Below are 23,053 nucleotides of genomic sequence, written 5' to 3' on the forward strand. Positions count from 1 at the left end.
GATTTAAAAATATCATTTTATTTCAACTTAATAAAATGTTTTTTAGGGTAGAGTTGTGATTAATATGTTGAACATCAAAGTTGACACTATTTTAAGACTTTAATAATCTTAAATTTGGAATATTAGTTCTAGAAAAACTTAGGTCAATTATTCTTGTTGCAATATTATGTTTAATTATTGATATTCTCTTTCAAAAACATTTTAGTTTTTTTTTAAATGAATATGAAAGGAATATTGAAAGGGATATTTAAAAAAAAAATTAAAATGATCTTATTATTAAATAAAAGTTCTTTAAAAAAAACTTATTTGAAGAAGATAGATTACCAAAAATTATTTCATTTAAGATGGTAATTGTAATTTGCACAAAAAAATTTATATTAATTTAAACATATGAAGAATGGTCATATAAATCTCTCTGAACCATACTCCGTTAATAATTCTGGAATATTTATTCTACTCTAATACAATACACAGTGTGAGCAATTCAAATATAAACTCAAGAATCTTATAGTAATTAAAGATGAACAATATAAAAACAAAAATTATACTAGAGAAAGTTTTAGATAACATTTAAAGTCTTTTACATATGAGTTAGCTCGACATTTATAAAGAATTATCTTAAAATGTAGATTTTAAGTTTAAAGTTAACTTTACAAAACTATTTGTATGTATATATTTTTTTAGAGTGTGACTAAATATTTATGATGGCAGGATAATAAATAACATAATAGATTCAACAAATAATAAATTTTTGTAAGATAAAATAATTTGTAATTTAAGTTTTGTACCTATTTATATAATGTAATTTGACTTTATATCTCTAATCAGTGTGAAATCTCAAATACATTTCTTATAATGGTTCAAAAAATTTGAAATGTCTAAAATAAACTTAAAAAATGATGTATTCTTATTTATTAATAAAATAATTTATGTAAAAATATACCATTATTTGGTTTTATTTAAAATTTATTTTTTGAGTTTTTTTATACAAATCTATTAAACTAATATTAAAAACATTTCTTTTAGGTCTTTTTAGATTGCATCCCTTATACTAATAAATAAATAAATATATATATATATATATATATATATATATATATATATATTTTTTTTTTTTATTGAATATGAAATTAAACATAATTTCATATCTGAATAATATAATATATCTAACAAATAACAAATTTTATTAAGATAGATTTATAATGATTATCAAAAAGTGAACTTTATAACTTAATACAAAATTGAATTATAAAGTAAGATTTACAAATACTTATTATACAAATTTATCTTGAATCGATACGAAATTGCCTGCCATCTTCACTTTCATATTATCTACCGACTCACCAAACATAACATCATGCAACTACTTATCTATAGAATTTTTCAAAATCCAATAAGTATAATCCACGTATGGACAAAAACAAGAACCGTACAGATAATTATTGACGCAATTCAACGCTTTCCTTTTTTTTTCAACCTTTTGATGTTTCAATCAAAGAAATGCAAATGGTGATGGTCTGAGATGTTTTCCATTTGAGTTTGTCCCTGCTTCTGGACCTAACCACAAAGTTGCAACCCCTTTATGGATAACATGATTTATGATCAATGCACCGAAAGAACTTTGAAGTAAGTGTGCACCTCATCGATGCATGCAATTCCACTACAAAATGGAACAAGTCTTCTTCTCTCTCCAAATATATGGAAGATGAATCCATTTTACACTTACACTGAGTTCTACTATATACATTTTTGGTCTCTCGTATTGTTGCTAATGCAGAGATAAACCCACTAATTTGCGACATGGCTCATATCTTCAACTACAGTTAGCAACTTTCTCACACAAATTTATAAAGCAATTATGAATGGACAATGATAATATGACTCTCATTTTTTGACTTTCATCTATTATTTATTGACGTGACTTAATGTGAATCATTGATTAATATATCACTATCTTCTTTTAAAAGAGTTAATAATCCACACTAAATTACGTCAGAGAATACAAAATGAAAGTTAAAATATAATTTTCTATTACGAATATGCTTTGTGGATTCTTTAGGATGAGAGATGTATGTCTCTTTAGTGTGCTGAGTGTGACTAGATAGGATAATTTTATCATCTCTTCCATATATATTATCTTTCTTTTTATTCCACTTTGAGTCTTGTTTTTCAAAGGGAAAGAAGCAGGAAATAGGAAATAAAGTAACAAAACAACGTACATGAACAGAGTACACCAATATTGGCACCGAATGTTGAGTAGTCAAACTACACATCTTATACTAAAAGGTTAAACAATTTCAAGTCCATTAAACTTCACACATCTATGCTGGTAGAGAGAAAAAAAGAAGTGTAAGAGAAAAAAAAAGAGGGTGAGATATTATTCGAAAGAAAAAATTATTTGGTTAAAAAAATGAAAAGAAAAATTTTTATTTATTTTGATAATGATAACTATTATACATTTATTGCTATTAATTTAATAAATGATCATTAAAGTAATAAAAAGATATTTATAATCAATTATGAAAGTCTCGTTAATTAAAAAAATAAATAAAAGAATATAATTGGTCATAGAAAGTTGAAATAGCCCTTTTTTTTCTTATTGATTATATACATGACATAATTGATTATTGGATTAAAAAATAAAAGTAATGAGGTTAATTACACTTCATATATTACATATTAATTTGGTTGATTTGGTCCAAAATGGATCTCAGATGTCTGAATATCTTAACTAATTAAGTTAACTCAACTCAATCCAACCTATACCGACTATACTTTACTTTTTTTGATTTAGCTTCCACTACTGACTTAAATCTCGCTTAAATTGTCCTAACTTAATTGAATATGAGTTCATCCCAATTTAGTTTGACAGTCTTGATTTGATTCAGATAAATGTGAATCCAACCGAACTTAACATAACTTAAGTCCAAAATAACATAACATGTTAAAGACTCAATTGGACTAACTTTATATGAATATAACTTAAATTAACTTAACTTAAGTCTAACCTAATCCAAACTCTGACCTAAATCTTACTTAACCTAAACTAATTTAACTTAAATTTAACCTGAAGTTTTTAAAATGAGTTAAGCGATAGGGCAACTTGCATGACTTATAAATCATGCCAAGCTAACCTTCCAAAGAGTGGTCTAAACAAAAATATGTTTCTTAGCTTTGCCTATTTAGCTCATATATGGGTCAAGGTCAAATTTGTCCATAGACTAATTGACTAACCCATTTATTTTAAAAAGTATACTAAATTGCACTTACAAAATATATTATTAAACATGATTTTTTATTTAATTATACATGTATGAGGGGTTTGAGAGGTAAATATAGTATTGAATAATGATTTTGACCGATCTCAACAAATACTTCAACCATATATATATATATATATATATATATATATATATATATATATATATATATATATATATATATATATATATATATATATATATATATATACTTTAATTAAAACTGTTAATTTCATATTAATATAAATTCTTATATGCTCTTCTGAATTTTTGTTTGTTTTAATTAAATATGGTATAAATGTTAGAATATATTAATATTAATATAATTGTTTCAAGTAATATTTAGATTATAAGATGCATAATGTTATTGTATAATACATCTTATTATTTAATATTAAAACTTAGGCTTTTGAACAATGATATATTATATATTTTTTTGTATGGATAAGTCGTAACTTTTTTTAAAAATATCGATTAGGCACAAAATATAATATACATACAGATAATTATGAATTATGTTTAAAAATATAAAAAAAAATTTCACTTTTACTTTATACGAATCAAATATGGATTTCTCAAGATCACGTTTAGGTTGTTATTTTATTAATAAAAAATTGTTCATGAAGTTTGACCGAAAATGATTTCGGATCGAAACTTGATTATTATATAATTTTTACACTTTCAAAATTATTGTTTTTAGTTTTTACTTTTGGATGGTGTTAAAAATAACAAACAATATGTCATATATTATTTATTTATTTTTTTATAAAATAAAAAAACAGCGTCGATTTTCACAAAAATTAAAAAAAAATGTGTTTTTTTATCTGAAATTTGAACTTAATTTGAAAATTATCTCAGGTCAAAATTTGATCCCTATTTATTCAAAATCACTGTTAATAAATAAATAATAATAATAATATTACTATTAATAATAATTATAATATTATTATTTATTTTATATTAATAATAATAAAAAAATATAATAATAATAATAATAATTATCATTAATATATAATAGTAATATTTTTATTATATATTAGCAATGATTTTAATGTACAGTATCATAAGTTTGATCAGAGACCATTTTTAAAATAAAAAAAATATTTTTAATTTTTATGAAAAGTTGACGCTAATTTTTTATTTTATAAAATAAATTAAATAATACATGATATACCATTTATTATTTTTAACGGCGCTTAGAAATAAAAATAAAAAAACAATAATTTTGAAAATACTGAAAAAAAAAGACTAAATTTGACGATAAACCATTTCCAAATCAAATCAAACTTCGGGAGAAAAACATGTTTTTCCCAATAAAATAAGATCAAAGTTCCATTTAATATATGTTTTTTCATTAAAGTCTCCGAATCTATTCACACGTGAGATTGTCCACCCAACTTTTTCCAGCTTGTGATTGGTTCTTTACTCTGTGCTCTGTTTTTGGATGCTTCCCTGTATCTCTAACACCTGAAGCACGTTCTATTTCCAGAGCCTCATTCATTTACTACAACTACATATAACTTTTACAATTTTGTTACCCGATTAGATTAACGGTTGAAAAAAAAAAAAACTCTTAAAATTTCTGTATTTCTGTGCATTTCAATAGAAAAACTTTAATATTTTAATATCCTAATCGATGCCCTTAATCCAATGCGTAATCTCAGTTTTGACTTGAATGCTTTACCAACCCATTAAACTTAATTTCTCTAAAACATATCCTTTTGTTTTGCCCCTTTTAACGAGTGGATGCTAAAGTCAAATGCATGGAAAAAAAAAAACCTTCATTCATACCAGTGAATGAAGACATTTTGATAGTATTTTAGGATTTATGATTTAGAATTTATGACGAAATAAAATCTTTCTATGGTGTTATGTGAGTTTTTAACGTTTTATTATGATTTAGATATAGCGTATACTTATAGATTAAATTGTGTAATTTTCTGTAAGGGTATTGGAATATTGTATTATACATCGAAAAAATTATATTGTAACATTTTTTAAAAAAAAATTGAGAGACTTTAAACTTTTTTATTAATAGAGATTTTAATATAAAAATTCACACTTAAAAAGAGGAAATGGCAATGATGAAGCCCAGCCCAATGCAAAAGCCCAAATCTGTATACTGATGATGATACTTTATCATGACCATAATTTAGTTCTAATTAATGGTGGTTAACGAATACAATTTCTTGCTAATTTATTTAGTTTCTTTGTGCGTGCAGCACATTAAGAAGTGCTTGAAACAATGAATAATGATATTCGAAAAAAAATAACAATAAAAATATAATAATAATAATAATAATAATAATAATAATAATAATAATATAAACAATGAGTTTCAATAAATAAAGCAATTCAAAATTGTTAAATTATACATTTTTTATAAATTATTTAAATACTTACCATATACAAAAATATTATTTAAATATTAAAAAATTGTATTAATGATTTTTCTTAGTTTGTATTTTGTTGATCTTACTTTTTTTTAAAAAGCTTGTTAATATTTTTCAATTGATTTAATAAAATTATTTTTTGTCGAATAATATTTTTTTCATTTTATATAAATTATTAATTATTTAACTCTGATATAATAATGTTGATCATTCTTTGTGTTGATTTTTCGTTGAACTTTTTTTAATTGACATTGTAAAAATTAAAGCCAATTAAGATGAATATTTTTGCAATTTGAAAAAATATTATGACAGATTATTAATAAAAAATAATATTCGTAACTATAATAAAAAAATGATTGCAAACATCAATAAAAGAAATAATTGTGATGAACGTGTATTGATTATCGATAATTATTCAACACATCGTAAACAAAACTAAAGTTTAAGTATTAGAACAAACTTTTTATCAATCACAATCCTTACATAAAACTTAATATATTATTATCATGCCACCTTTATGTTTTTAAATTACTGACTCACTTTAAAAATCTGATAGAATAATAATGTTTCCTAACTATCCAATTGCTATGAGGTGCTTAAAAAGATGAAAATTATGGACAAAAGTGAGAGAGAAAAAAAACAGGTCTAAGGAGAAAATGAATGAGACTTTTCAATATTCAAATAATTTTATATTTACGAAAAACTTAAGTTTTTAAATATGGAGAAATTTAACTTTTTTAAAAATAATCAATAAAGAATTCAATGAATTTAATTTAATATAGTTACCATAAAAGTACAGAGAAATAAAATATTAATTTTCTTCTACCCTTTGAAACTCGCATTTTTTTTTTTAATTTGATACTTCTATCTCGTGTACTTCCCTCGTTTCTTTTTAAACGTTACATTTTAACATATTTTTATTTTCATTTAACTGTATTTCTAAAATTAAAGATAATATTAATTTGTTTTCAAAATTTATTTTCAAATATTTATCTAGTTTTTCAAATGCTAACCGGTGTCTTAGGGACACTGATTAAAGAATTATTAATTTGCATAATTTTTTAGAAGAAGGAATGAATGAGTTTAAATGAATAGGAGTGAAATAGTTTTTTTTTTTTTTTCTTTTTTCACTAATTTTCTCAAATTTGCTTGTATCACATGAGATCGTTCCCTTAATCATTATTTTCACTGGCGTCAAAATCACCCGGTAATCTATCTTATATTTTTCTTTCCAATAGAAAATTAATTCAAATGAACAAAGCATAAAAGATTACGAAATATTATCACGGGAAGAAAAGTTAAACATTAATGCACTATGTAAAAAAATACATTATCATCAACTAATAATAATAGTTATTAATATATATTTGATATAAATATTTCTTTGAATATTTTTCATTTTCAATTTTATTCTTTAAATAGCTGTTATTTTAGACTAAACTAACTATATTTGTTTTTCTTTTAGTAATTGTTAATTTAGATTTATTTAATTTTTATACTATCAAATTAATATATTTTTTTTTCTCTTTGTATTTTCATATTGAGTTAATGTTTGTGAAATATAATTATTATTCTTGTTGCAATAATTACTTTCCAATTTATATTAATTAAGATATTTATTATTATATTAATAGGAGTTAATTTTTATTTAAATTATTTAAGATATTTATTATTATATTAATTGGAGTTAATTTTTATTTAAATTATTTATTGTTATTGTTGTTATTTCTCATTTAATATTGAGAGGTACGTTAAGATTAATGTTGGGACCATTATTTTTTTATCGGTGTAAAGGGTTCAATATTATGTTGGTTTTTTTATTTTTAATAAAAATTAAAATTAGTCAATTTTTGAAATTTTGATCTAATTTAATAATTTAAATTAAAAATTATGTGTATTTTAATTTTTTTAATTAAATTTTATTAAGTTTAATTAATGTTTTAAATGCATTTTTTTTACGATATTTGAGTTGAAATTTGGGTCAAATTTAATAATTTAGTTTTAAAATGTATGTATTTAATTTTTTAATTAAATTTTATTAAGTTTATTTCATATTTTAAATTCATTTTTTTAACGAGTTGTTTATATAGTTTGACATATTTTTACTACAATATTAACTAAAAAACATGTTTAAAACGTCAAATCAATTTAAAAAATTTTGGTCAAAATAATTAAAAAACATGTTTGAAACGGTGAATTAATCTAAAAAATTTTGGTCAAAATGATTAATATACGGATTTCTAATTTTCTATACTATCAATTTAATAATTTTTTTCTCTTTGCATTTTTCGGTTGGCTTAATTTTATTGAAATATAATTATTATTCTTGTTGTACTAATTACTTTACGATTAATATTAATTAAGATATTTATTATTATATTAGTAGGAGTTAATTTTTATTTAAATTGTTTGTTGTTATTTCTCATTTAACCTTGAGATGTACGTTTAGATTAATGTCAGGACCATTAATCTTTTATTGGTGTAAATCGTTAAATATTATGTTTCTTCTTTAACTTTTAATAAAATTGAAATTAGGCAACTTGAAGTTTAATCTAATTTAATTATTTAATTTTAAAATATGTATATTTAATTATTTTAATTAAATTTTATTAGGTTTATTTTATATTTTAAATATATTTTTTTATAATTTTTAATTATTTATACCGATATATTTTTATTTTAATATTAACTAAAAAATTTGTTTGAAATATGAAATAAATTTAACAAAATTTAGTAAAATTAATTAAATTAATCTAAAATTTTAAAAAATAAAAATTAATTTCAATTTTTAATAAAAATTAAAACTAAAAATATACTTGATCCTTTTTAATATATTTGATGTTGTGACTTTTTATATATATATATATATATATATATATATATATATATATATATATATATATATTCTCGATTATTATTCTTTTCATCATTGGCATGGATGTTATTTTTGTGGATAGTTTCCTAAGATTTTCTTTTCATAATTGATTGAAAAATCTTTCGATCACCACACTAATTGGGATTATTTTTTGTCAGTATCAATTGAAAAGTTTTTTTATCTGACATTAACCTAAAAGTCAATGAAAAAACTCATCATCAGCATCGTAAAAGTTATATTAATCGATGCCAATCTAAATAATTATGGTGGAAATCAACTTATAATAATTTTATTGACATCAATAAAGAAAAAAGTTTTATTCAGTTGGTATTTTTTTTAGCAAATTTAGAAAAAGAATAACATACACCAAAATCAACTTTAAAAAGATGATCAGTAGTAATGTTTTTTTTTTATATATTAACAACTATTTGAGGTTTAAATAATTGATTTTTTTTAATAATTTTTATTTGCATTTAATAGTAATTAAGCTACTCTACAACACAATTAGTAAATTTGAAATAATTTATTCAAACAAATTATTTGAAAAATAAAATAATTCAAATTTATTTAAACGTATTAAAAATGACGAAATTTCCTACTCAAACAACAGGTAAATGATTTTTTATTAAATGATACAATTCTTTTATTATATGGATCAACTTTTTGAATGAATTAATTTTTCAGAGATAAAAATGAATTAAGAAAATTATTTTATGTAGTCCAATAAATTCAAGTTTTTATCTAATTATTTCTTTGATCTTCAAATTAAAAAAGCTCATTCTTTAGTTTTTCAATTTTGTAAAAGTATTATTTTTAGTTCGTAGGATTAATTAGACAACTTTTTTTACTTAAATTTAATTGATTGACATAATTTCTTTGAAAGTTCAGTAAATGTTTAAATGAGTTTAGTCCTCTAAATTAAATAAGGAGCACAAATTCCTTTAGTCATCCAATTAAAAAAAAAATATTTTTTTAGTCCTTCAATTCTCTGAAATTCTATACATGGTTAGTGGGCTTGGACGATGGTAGTGAAATTTCCTTTATAACATTAATCAAATTATTTAATAGAATCAAGCCTCATTGCACTACTTCATGACACTCTTCTACCATTTATATGTTATTATATAGTTGCTGCTGCAAAGTAAGTGGTGTTGTCACTTGGAGTCCCTCTGACTTGTTTTTAGAATTTAGGATTTAAGGTTGAGTTATCACTTTTTGTTCGATATATAATTAAGAATGAGATTAGTTTAACAGATGAACATCATTAATTTTGGAATACTGAAATGGGTTAAATATGTGCGTCTTTATCTTTCGATGAAAATTGAAAGTAGTTCAGTTTCGAATTTTTGTTTCAATTTAGTCATCCAACCTTATAAACATGACTCTAGTCTTTTAATACAATTCTGTTAAGTTTATTTCACGTTCTAAATGTGTTTAACATTTGAGTTGTTTATACCTTTTGAAAAATTTACACTTCAATGTTAGCTCAAAAACATGTTTGAAATGTCAAAATAAACTTAATAAAATTTGGTTAAAAAGATTAGATTCACGCATTTATAAAGATGAAAGACTAAATTGGTTCAAGTTTCGAATACAGACTAATTCCTATTCTCACTAAAAGTTAAGAGAACAAAAACATATTTAATCATTCTAAAATTAATGGTTATGTGTTAAGATGTAGACTTTTAGCCTAATTTAATTTTACAAAATCGCTTTGTAAGATGATGTTTGTATATATTGTGAATTAACTTCTCAATGTGAGACTTTCAACACATTTTCCTCACTATGATACATACATATATATATATATATATATATATATATATTTATATATCTTATGCGTGAGACTAGACATTAATGAGTGATCTGATTATAATCAAATAGTGGGTGAAATAATAGACCTAACAAATAACAAATTTCATTGTGATAGATTCTAATATCATGATAAGAAGTGGACACCTAACTTAACCTTACAAAACCAGTTTATAAAATGATGTTTGTGTTCATTTATATATATATATATATTGTGAAGTGAACTTATCTCTGATCGATCTAAGACTTTCACCATCAAAATCAATTGTTAATCATTCTTTTGATTTTAGTGATGAAAGGTGAGAATTAAAAAAAAAAAGCTTAATAAATTTTTAAGAAAGTAGGTTACTTAATTAAATTAATGTATTAAATGATTATTGAAGTATTGTTTACCCATCTTCAATGCCATTAATGTGGATTAATTCCATGGATTAAAATTATCATTATGAAATAAAAAAAGCCACAAAAATTAAAATTTGTAATCAAATGCACAAAATGAACTGTCCACATATTAAATTTTTTTAATAAATTCTTGAAAAATCATCAATGTCATTTAATCCCAATGACTGAAAATACAATGTAATAACAAAATGAAAAATAAATATATAAAAAACGTTAATTGGAGGATTGGTGGAGAAAAAAAAAACTCCTTATTTAGAACTAAAATATAATAAAAGTTTTCTATGTGAATTTCAAATAAATAAAAACAATACTTTAATGTAAGCTTTATATAAAAATATATTTTTTAGAATTGCAAAAATAATATGTATAGAATATTATTATTTTAACATCCAACAAATTTTTACATATACTTCACATCTAATATTTTACTCTTCAATTTCTATCTTTCTTTATAAATATAAAACTTATATTTTTAATGATAAAAATATCCCTAAATTTTGGTTGTCAACAGATTAAAAAAAACATTTTTTAATCTGTATAAATCTTTTATTGTATTAAAATAATACTTTATTAATAAGTAACAGGAAAATGATGTCATAATCAAAACTAACATTTATCACATCTATGATTTTGTCACCTCCATTTCATCACCATTGAAATATAAAATAAAAAATTCCTTTTTTTTTACTGACAAAGCAAAGAACGAGTTAATTATAAACATTCAGTGACTAGTTCATTCATTTTCATTTTCACATAAGCATAATAATATTTGATGGCAACTCATATATACCTAATATGCTTATTTATCAAAGCATTAAATTAATATTTTCTGAGAAACAAACTTGAATGCATGTTTCATAACTGTTACTTGTATTCAGCCAAATAAAACGTTCCCTTTGTTTATCCCATAATTTATTGTTCCATTGCGTGTACAGTGCATACCCATTCACAATCTGTGAAAAAGAATACACCTTTTCTGCCCCCACATCATGTAAACTGCAGAATATATATAGGTATTGTTTTTGGATCAATTTAAGTATCTCTTTGAGTTCAGAATCAAGCATCATGAATTCTCTCTCTCTGTATAAAAACTCAACACACCATAACAGTGTTTAGAAGCTAATCTGCTTATTCTATCTCATTCTGAATCTCTCATCATGACAATGAAGAATAAAGAGCAACAAGGCAAAGGTGAAGGTTCATTTCTGAAACTCTTTCTCGCTCAACTAGACCTTCTCAACTTCTTTGCTCATGCTCTAGTTTTTGGCACTGGTTTACTCATTGGAATCACTCTCACTTTCTTTCTCAACAATTTCTCCTTCGTCAACTTTCAAATTCAACAATCCAATACCCTCAAACTGCCACCGTCACCACCACCATCACCACCACCACCGCCTCCGCCACCGCCACCGCCACCTCCGATCTCCTCCAACATCTCATCACCAATATCAGCTGCCACCCAGAAAGATAACCAAACCGTACCTTCTTCAAAAAACAACACCTCATCTTCACCCCAGAATAAGGATAACAAAACCGTACCTTCTTCTGATTCGTCCTCGGTGAACAACGCAACAAAGGTGATGAATTTCACCAGAATTGGGTTGAGTGAGTTCTTGAAGCCCCCCATGGCCATGCATGATATGAATGATGAAGAATTGTTGTGGAAGGCTTCCATGGTTCCCACGATTCAGAATCTCCCGTTCAAACAGACTCCAAAGGTTGCATTCATGTTTCTGACAAAAGGGCCTGTGATGTTGGCTCCTCTGTGGGAGAGATTCTTCAAAGGAAATGAAGGATTGTATTCTATCTATGTCCATTCCCACCCTTCCTTCAATGAAACAGTGCCTCCAAGCTCTGTGTTTCATGGCCGCAATATCCCTAGTAAGGTCAGTTTCTGCATTTTACCTCTTATCATTCTTAACACATGAAAAGTTATTACCTATTTCTCTGTTTTTTTTTTTTAAATATTTTTTTTACTATTAAATTTTGATAACTTTTTCTTACATCTTATTTTAGAAGTCATCTTTCAAGTGATTTTTTATTTTTTTTTATTTTTAATATTTCAAAATCACTTAGAAAATGATACCTCATGTTATAAAAGAAAGTTGTCAAAATTTAGTCGTGAAAATATTATTGTTTTTTTTTTCTTTTTTTTCTCTCTCACAGTCTCTTCACATTTCATCTGAATAAATTGACAAAGAATTGATAAAGGGAAATAGTATACTTTAATTGGATGTTATAATTAGGAGTGTTTAATATTTTTTTAATACTTGTACTGAATTTTATAGTGTGATTACCTTAAAACAAGCAAGATTAATTCACCAATGTATCAAGATTGGCATGAACGTTCCTTTTATCTTTCTTATTTTCCCTTTTTAATCCATTTCATTTAAAATTCCGCGTTTTCCAGCTATGTTCGAGTTTTGAAATTAGCAAAAAAATTAAATAATTAATCAATTTTCACATCCTAAAAGGGTTCTTAAATCATGTTTACCATTTATGCTAGAAGTTGTCCTATTATTGATTTTGCCCCAAAAGAAGAAAAAAAGGTGCAACTTTTCCACTGCTAATTTTTCAGTTTCATTTACCATATTACCTTTTCCAATTCCATTGATGACCTTTAGGACTTTTTAAGTGCTCAATTACCGAGTTAATAAAATTAAAAATGAATTATAATTATAATTTTTTTATCTTTTAATTTATATTAAATTTGTTCTTATGTTTTAGAGAATTTAAATCATATTGCTATATATTTGAATTAATTATACTAATAATTTAAATATACTGAAGATTCAAAAGTACAACAATTTTTTTTTTCTTGAAAATTTTACTCAGAGTAATACACTTTTTTATTTTTAATTATAATTAAAAATATCACTCTTTTTTCCTCCCTTTTCCACTCTAACCTTGTTCTATATTTGTAGTTACGTGAAGCCCAAACTCTGTATTGGATAGAGTTTTTATTAGATTATTTGATCTAGCCTAGTCTAGATTGAATTGGATTAAGTTAGGAAACCTTAGTCTATCGAATTTGATTTAATTAGAAAGAATACAACTAAATCCTTTTATATGGAGTGTGTGACGATTATCAAACAAAATAAATATTAATAGAATATGTATTTTCAAGTTTCAGCTTGCATGAAAAAAAGTACAGAATAAATACTACTAGAATATATAGTTTAAAGTTTCATCTTCTATGAAAATTATATAAACATGAATAATTGTCCACACAAATGTATTATTATCTTGGCAATATTATTTGTATGGAGTTACAACACAAATGTATTATTATCTTGGCAATATTATTTGTATGGAGTTAGAAGGAGGGAATTTTAAGTCTAATTCAACCTTACAAAACTATATATAAACATGAGAAATTTCTCATGTTGTATATATATATCTTGAACGTGAGACTAGACATTAATAAATGGTTCGATAGAGACCCGATAGCGGGTAAAATAACATATTCAACAAACAATAAATTTTTTGATTTTTGATAACAGATGACACAATAAATCAAACATAAGCTAGATTCCTTAACACGAACAAATATCAAATGTTATTAGGTTAGATTTTAACTATAACTCTAATACTATGTTAAGAAGTAAATTTTAAACATAACTCAATAAATCGGTTTGTCAGGTGAGTTTTACACCCATTTATATATTTTTAAATCGTCTTATCTTTAATCAACATAGGACTTTAAAGTATTACTTCACTTGATCTTTTAAAGAAATATATAGTATTATGCATGCCCTGCTACGAATTATTTTAGGAAACTGTTAACTTGTGAAACACTTGTTCGCATGAACATGAACAATTTGTAATGTGTAATTAAGTTTCCATAGTTGCACACGTTCTTATGAATTTTCTGCAACATTGCTTGTCAGAAGAGTTTTGACGAAAGAACAATAACTCCAGCTAAAAGGCTGAAAAAGATCACTTCCAATGCCTTCAAATAAGATCTTTTGATACCATACATTAGACTGAGACAGCTTATGCTTTTTTCAATGAAATTATTTTTTCCAACGAACTTCAATGTTAAAGTTAATATAATCTTTAACAATTCCTGTTTCTTTCGTTGTTAGCTAGTTATCCATTAGAATTCCATGTTTTTTGTCTGCATTATATATGGAGGTAAATAAATTTTACAAAACAGAACAATGTATAGGGTCTATTGAATCTATTGAATGTCCATTTTTGTTTCTACTTTTTGGTTGCTTCCAGAATTGGACAGTCAATACAAACTGGTCATACTTTTCTTTGATTCCACTCCTTTTGCACTTGCATGAAAAATTCTATTCTTCTCTATTTCCAGAACCAATTTATTCAAACTTTTCACAATTCCTTTCTTCATGTACCTAGTCTCTAGCATGAGAAAACGAATCCAAGGACAGAAAAAATGCATCTTTTTGCCATGTCATTTATGTTTAAACAATATAACACAACGTGACCAACTTTAGAATTCAGCAGGTTTCCAAAAGTTAAAAATGGCAAAATTTATATAGTCTTTTAATTTCAAAATCAAATTTAAACTTTATAAAACTAACTTGTAAGGTGAAATATGTATTTACCGTAAAATCATTTCATTTCTAGTTGACATTAAATGTTTAATAGACTCTCTTACGTTCAGACATGAAATTAATAGTGGTCTGATAATGACTTTAACTGATATGATAGATCCAATAGACATAAAATTATCGGTGATCGGATCTGATAACATCTTAAATAATAAAAGAATAAATCTTGTTAGAATAAGTTTAGGATTTAAGATTTATGATCTAGTATTTGAGCACATATTAAGAGGTTGATGTTAAGTCTAAATTTAATTTTATAAAACTGATTTATAAATAAAATTTGCATCCACTTGTATAAGATATATAATATATGATAAACCGATGTATGATATTGTGTTGGGACAATTATATATGCAGGAAGTAAGATGGGGTGAGAACAGCATGATTGAAGCAGAGAGAAGGCTATTAGGCAATGCACTCCTTGATTTGTCGAACCAACGTTTTGTGCTACTCTCAGAGTCATGCATTCCTCTGTTCAACTTCAACACCATCTACACTTACCTGATGAACTCAACCAAGATCTTTGTGGAGGCCTATGATCAGCCCGGTGAAGTGGGCCGTGGCAGGTACAGGTCCAAAATGAGGCCCGAGATCAGTCTCTCCCAGTGGAGAAAAGGGTCTCAATGGTTCCAAATAGACCGTTTTCTGGCCCTTCAAATAGTCTCAGACCATCACTACTTCCCAGTCTTCTTAAAGTACTGCAACCCTAATTGCTACAGTGATGAACACTACTTGCCCACATTTGTTAGCATCAAGTTCTGGAAGAGCAACTCCAACAGGACCTTGACATGGGTTGATTGGACAAAGGGTGGTGCTCATCCTACAAGGTATTACAGAAATGATGTCAACAATGAGTTTTTGAACAAGCTCAGGTTTGGAACATCATGCGAGTACAATGGTCACACCACAAATATTTGTCATTTGTTTGCAAGGAAATTCACCACTCATGCTTTGGATAGATTGCTCAGATTTGCTCCGAAGCTCATGCAGTTCAATTGATCTCTCTCTCTCTCTCTCCATATTCTTCTTTTTTTGCTTCTTCATACCCATTTCTGTGTTTTCTTATATATATATATTTTTTGGGTTCAACATATACAGAATCACATTCAATTGTTAACTTCAGGGGTACCAAGAATCTCACCCTTTCTTTTCGCATACTAGTTTGCAGTAAAACCATTGAATTATTGATTTTATATGCTACTACAAATAAATATTGGCAAGTTTTACAAATTTACAAATTCGACACATGATATCAATACGTATATGTATAATGTATAATATGAACTTTGGGTTAAATATGTTTTTGGTCCTTCAAGTTTCAGCGAAATTTAGAATTAGTCCCTCATCAAAATTTTTGACCAATTTAGTCCTTCATCTTTCAAAATGCATGAATTTAGTCCTTTTAACCAAATTTTGTTAAGTTTATTTGACATTTCAAGCACATTTCATGATAGTATTTAAATTATTTACATTGTTTGACACATTTTTGCTTCAATGTTAACTTAAATACTATCATGAAATGCGCTTCAAACATCAGATAAATTTAACAAAATTTGGTTAAAAGGACTAAATTCACACATTTTGAAAGATGAAGGACTAAATTGGTATAAAGTTTTGATGAGGGACTAATTCCAAAATTCACTTAAACTTGAGGGACCAAAACATATTTAACCCTTATATTAATTTATTAAATTAAATGTTAGATCTCTGATCGAATATATAATAAATATAAAGTTTAGTTAGTCGGATGATATCCACTTTATTAGATGTGTCAATTTACTATCCATTTTTAGAAAGATGTCAATTGAGTCCCAATTTATGAAAAGAAGTCTCAATTAAATTTTTGATGAAAAAAAATTATTATCGTCGTTAATTATATTAATATTTAAAATTACTTACAGGTATTGATAATTAAAAAAATTTAGTGATAAAAATGATGAAAAAAAAAAACATTAATAATTTTGTTATGAAAAGATAGGCATCGAGACACTTTTTGAAAAATCTCGAAAATAAATTTCAGAATTTCTAAATGCAAAAAGAAAAATGACAGGGGTGTAGGAAGTAATTTCCAAATTAAAATCATTTGGCCCGGGTGTTGACAAAAAAAAAAAAGGGACGCGCATCAGCCCTTCTCTTCTCTGACTCGTCACTCATCTCTCAGCCCTCGCGCAACAGTGGTGGAAGCAGGCCCCGGCGTGACTCACGGCGGCGACAGCAGCGACCAACCCTTCTCTCTCATCACATCTCCCTCATCTGAACTAAAGGACGCATTTCGGAACAAATCATCAGTGGTGGAAGAAGGCGCCGGCGTGACCCGCGGAGGAAGAACGCTAGTGGCGACGGAGTAGAAACCCACGGCGGCGGCGAGCAACCCTTCAGTCAGTGGCGCAAGAGGTTCGTTCAATCGCGTGGAATTTTCTCCCTTTTTCATCTGTTTACCTTCACATTGATTGTGTTCATTTGTTGTGTTGATTTCGGTATATGTGTTTTGTTTTGCTGATTTGGGTATTCATTTGGTCGTGTTCTGCAGATTTGGCTTGGTGCTCTGCTGTGTTGGAACTGCAGTCTATATTATAGTATTGTGAAATTGGAAGTCTGAATTGAACTGCAGTGTATAGTATTGTCAAATTGAACTGCAGCGTATATCATAGTTTGGCAAACATGTCCTCACTCCGAAACTCCATTCCCAGTTGTGCTCACAAAGAGCGTTCTCAACCGTGAGTCTCTTCTTTCTCCAAATGGCTATTCATTCAATCACCCACTTCTAAATTTATTTTTTGATTCATTAGGTCAGCGAGGAAAAAATTCGGCTTGCTCGAAAAGCATAAGGACTATGTCCAACGTGCTAAAGCATTCCACAAGAAAGAGGACACTTTACGGGTAGAATTTCACTATCTCTTCACCAAATTCTCATTCCTTCCTCTTTAATTATTTTTTTAATTTTTATTTGTTTTACAGAAACTAAGGGAAAAAGCGGCTAATAGAAATGAAGATGAGTTTTACTTCAAGATGGTTAGAACAAAAACAGTTGATGGAGTTCACAGACCAGAGTAATTGATGACTTGCTACATGGCCTTTTCGATTTTTTTGTGATTTGTTGGTGCTGTTGTTGTGGTTGTGTTATATTTGCTTGTTGACTTGTGTAGGAGTGAAGCAAATAAGTACACTCAGGAAGAGCTTATGCTTATGAAGACGCAGGATATGGGTTACATTCTTCAGAAGGTTCAGAGTGAGAAAAAGGTGAGGGCTTTGCTTTGAATTGTTCTCTTGTTTTTAATGGGGTTTTGTGCGAAATATTGTGACAATGGAGGTTTAACTGGGAAAGTTTTGGTCTTCCTTGCAGAAAATTGAAAGGCTAACTGCCTCGCTTCACTCTATTGATAATCAACCCGCAAACAAACATGTTTTGTTTGCTGAGGACAGGTACGAGTTTCTGAGCTATCATTTTGTGACCAGCATGGATTAATTTTTTAAAATGTTAATATGTTTTATTTTATTGGTGTACTTAGTTGTTATGAAAGTTCTTATTTAATTATGCAAAATTTAAAGGGTGATGTTTTCATCTTGTATAAAGCCCCTGATTTGCAACTTACTACTTGTTTCTGTGATGATAAAGTATGTTCAATATGACATTATGGCTATGATAAAAAAAATTGGTATGCAAAATTTAAAGGGTGATGTTTTTATCTTGTATTAAGCTCTGATCATAACTTCCTACGTGCTTCTGAGATGGTAAAGTATGTTCAATATGACATTATGGATATGATAAAAAAAATTGGTTAGCAGATCCAATTTGTGACCGTGCGTGTAAATGTTTTTTGTTTATATATGTATATATGTATGTGTGTGTGTGTGTCTATATATATATATATATCATAAATTAGGATAAGTAGCTTAACATAAAACTATGTTTGTGGAAAGCAGAGAAGAGAGGTAAAAATGATTTTATTTACTTATCAGAGTGCTATATAGGTACTTATACAGATTACGGTAACTATTTTTAACTGCTTTTCCTAACTTAATTTCTGACACAGCACATTCAGTTGTAATTACATGATATATGTTACTTGTATACTAGCCACACTACACTCTTGTAAAGCTTATTCAGATAAAGCTAAATAGAGTTTATAAGATGTTCCTTTCCTAGCCCCACATTTTCATTTTTCAACCATTTTTAATATGATTAACCATAAGATAAACCCAAACAAGCTTCATAGAAGTTTTTCCAAATGGTCCCATAGTCATGTTTTCAAGATATCTTCTTTCGGTAGTAAACTCATTTACTTTTCTCCAGCTATGTTGTGCCATTTTTGATTTATTGATTAACATACTACTTTTCTGCCTCTATTCCCATTCCCTTTCTTGCTCTTTATATTGTTATACTGTAGATGCCATCCTCATTCCACAAATTTATTCTGAGTTGCTAACTTTTTTAATTCTTGTCCATGTATAGGGAAGAGGCTAAAGAGTTACAATCAAGATATTCAAAAAGTGAAATTCCTTTTTCTATCGATCATATTCCTGCTGGCATTAAGAGGTACATCCGTACATTTGGCTTTAAAGGCTAAAATAAATTCCTTGTTGTTTTGACATCTTGTATGAGATTAAACATCTTTTGTTAAATGATATGCTTGACAATCTTTGATCAATTCTTTTATTGTTTTGTATGATGTGTTGTGGTAGATTACCAAAAGTTGATAAATGACTTGTCCCTACTGAAACTTTTTTCAGAATCTGTTGTGTGAAATTATTATTTGTTCTCTTCAATGTGCTTTAAGATTGTTAATTTTATTAAGTATCTTAATTTTGTTAAGTATTTTAATGCCGACAACATTAAGATGTTTTTGTAGTAATGTGGGTTCTGAGTCTTGGCAATCACGCCCTAGTCAGGACTAAGCTTGAGGATTTGATCATGAGTGACAAGTTCATTGTTTATTTATTTGCATGCCTTTCATTTTATTGAGAATTGGTCTTTGGGTAGGAATGATTCACATAATTTAACCCAAAATAGAGAGATGAATAACAATTATGGTCAGATTGATTGCTATTAGTTCTCTTGTATTTAGCTATATTAAATTGTTTGTGTTGGGTTAAATATGTTGTAAATCAGCTCACGAGTTGTTTTTTAAAACGTATTAAAGATCTTTTATCGACTAGAGATATGACCAAATTATAATATATGTGGGTATACTTCCATTTTATCAAACCCGTTTTGTGATGTTGGATTAAGTTTAAATTCCAATTTCTTAAGATATTGCTACTTCTTGTCTGTAGTACAATATCAGTTTGATATGTAGTACAATATCAGTTTGATAATAAGTTACTTTTGTTTTACAGGAAAACAGATCGGTCTCATAAAGAGTTGGAAGCAAGGAAGGATAGACTTAGCCAAATAGAGAAAATCTGGCAATGAAGAAGGAGTTGCAGGTATTGATATTTTGCATAGCTTATTGTGTGTACCTTTTTGTAATTCTTAGAAAGGTAGAATGCTCAGAAAGGATATTCCATCTATGAACAGAAAAATGATAGGAAACGCAAACTAACTGAAGATGAGATTTTCTGTCCAACTAGTCAACCAGTATATAAGTGGCGTGCTGAAAGAAAGCGATGATTTTCAGTTCTTTTTTGCCTTTTTACTATTTAGCACAATGAAGAAGGAGATTTTACATGTAGAGGAAGCAACAACGTTCCTAGCTGCAGAATAGAATGTCACAGATGAATACAATTCGTTGATCATGTGTAACCATTTTCTTTACTCTTTTGAGTATTCTTCTTTGATGTTGTGGCGACTAAATTGTCATGTTATTGTGCAACTGTTCCATGTAACTGTCATAGTACCTTTCAGAAAAATAAATGAAATAAAATAAATAAAAATGGAATTTATATTTCTTTATTCAGTTTTGTAGTCTTCAATCTTTACAATTCTATATTACTTAGCTACGATTATATTCTTCTAACTATCATTTTGTAAATTTTTACATTTGACCATTAGAAGCAAGTATTTCAAAGAACATTTAAAGTCAAATAATTGCGTTTCCACTGACTATATATATACCTGGTCCAATAACTGTTGTGTCTATCTTCGTATTTTATTTGACTTATGTTTTGAAGTAACATTTTACTTTACTTTAATTAGAACTATTTCTTTAATAACCTAGTAACATTAATATCCTAAAATTAACTATTTGTTTATAAATTTGACTTTCACAGTACATTTGAATCAAACTAATCAAATTAAACAAACTACTTAAATGCTTGTTACTACCTAATTATGTAATTTATTATTGATGGTTTGACATTTTCTTTCTCAGATAGATGTGATCTGACACGCAGGTAAATCTTTCAAAATAATTTTTAAGCATAATTTCATACAACAAAAGATTAATTATTTCCTCAAATTATAACCATGCTAATTTAATTTTGAATTTAATTATTTTTTTTTCAATTTCTCGTAAGTTGTAAACGAAGTACCAATATTATAAATTAAATTTCAAAAAGAGAAAAATTAAATTTTCAAAATTAATTTAAGACTCAAACAAGTATATTTGACCTTACGTAAATTAACGTAACGTGTCAACGTAGGCCAACCAATAAATGCATAAAATTAATGACGAAAATTAATAACGAAATTAATTATTTTTTTCTAAACAAATAAACTGAATGGAGTTGAATTTAAGTTTAGCGATTATATAATTTTTTATCAGGTATGAAGTATCAATTTAAGTATTTTCAATAACGTGAAGTCAATGGTATTTCATAAAACTAAAAAAGAAAGATATTTTTCATCAGAGTTGAAAAAAAACTCATTGAATTTATATCATTTGTTAATCGAGCCAGGCAAATTGAACCTTTCATGACACTAATTTAGGTTTTCTTATTATTGATCTTCTTTAAAAATTATTACATTGGTATATTTTTTTAAAATTATTAAATTAGTGTAATTATATTAATAGAAGGTAATTTTATTTTATATATACGATTTTATTTTATTTTCTTCTTATGCTGATTTTATAGTAGGCTTAAGTATACTTTGAATTTTGAATCTTCACAGAATTAGAGAATTTTAATTTTATTTAGGTAAAATCTTTTGTTTTTTTGAAATAATTTTATAATAAAATGTAAGAATTTTTTTTAGTGATTTATAATATTTTTTTCTTCTTGATTTTGATCCCTAAGAATTTGTAGACATTAATTTCCAATTCTTAATATTTCTTTCAAGATAGATAAATTATACTATTTTAAAAATTTTAAAAACTTTTTAGGGTATCACATGTCAACATCATACAACAACATTAACATTAATTTCTCATTTGGAATAGCTTTTTGTTCAAAACAATTAGGTAATCAATTTAGTGTAATATAATACCAAAGAGATTAATAATTTTTAATTTCAGAGACTAGAAAAGCATATCAAATCCTTTGTATTGACCATTTCTAGCAACTATAGTTATAATTGTAAACCATTCCAAACGTAGAAATCACACTACAAGTTTTTACAAGGGTTTTAAAACCTATGCATACATTTTGAAGTAACTTGAGAGCAAAATTTATAAAATTCAATTTAAATGGAGTTTGAACATGTTTACGACCAAACTTATACACTAATGATCAAATTTTATGAATTCTAGTTCACACATAATTGATTTGACAAAGTATACTCAAGTGTTTAATAAATGGTCAAACCCTCAATTAATTATATGTTCCATAAATGGTCAAACCCTAAATGAAATTATT

The 23,053-nt window shown here is 26.3% G+C and overlaps 1 protein-coding gene and 1 pseudogene across 2 annotated transcripts; both read left to right on the forward strand.

Moving 5' to 3' along the window:
• The first annotated feature begins 11,774 nt into the window (after positions 1 to 11,774).
• LOC114182489 (glycosyltransferase BC10-like) lies at positions 11,775 to 16,599 on the forward strand. Its single transcript, XM_028069364.2, has 2 exons — positions 11,775 to 12,628; positions 15,677 to 16,599. Exons 1-2 carry the CDS (start codon positions 11,900 to 11,902, stop codon positions 16,316 to 16,318), a joined length of 1,371 nt encoding a protein of 456 aa, XP_027925165.2. The 5' UTR covers positions 11,775 to 11,899; the 3' UTR covers positions 16,319 to 16,599.
• An 812-nt stretch (positions 16,600 to 17,411) lies between these two features.
• LOC114181428 (putative U3 small nucleolar RNA-associated protein 11) lies at positions 17,412 to 21,216 on the forward strand (annotated as a pseudogene). The gene is made up of 9 exons (XR_014994378.1): positions 17,412 to 17,713; positions 17,850 to 18,036; positions 18,109 to 18,199; positions 18,278 to 18,369; positions 18,466 to 18,559; positions 18,663 to 18,742; positions 19,773 to 19,856; positions 20,657 to 20,746; positions 20,838 to 21,216. The product of XR_014994378.1 is annotated as a putative U3 small nucleolar RNA-associated protein 11 (transcript).
• Positions 21,217 to 23,053: the final 1,837 nt, after the last annotated feature.

This window comes from Vigna unguiculata, chromosome 4 (assembly GCF_037176805.1).
Source record: "Vigna unguiculata cultivar grain cowpea cultivar isolate G323 ecotype 2 chromosome 4, ASM3717680v1, whole genome shotgun sequence".
Lineage (NCBI taxonomy): Eukaryota > Viridiplantae > Streptophyta > Magnoliopsida > Fabales > Fabaceae > Vigna > Vigna unguiculata.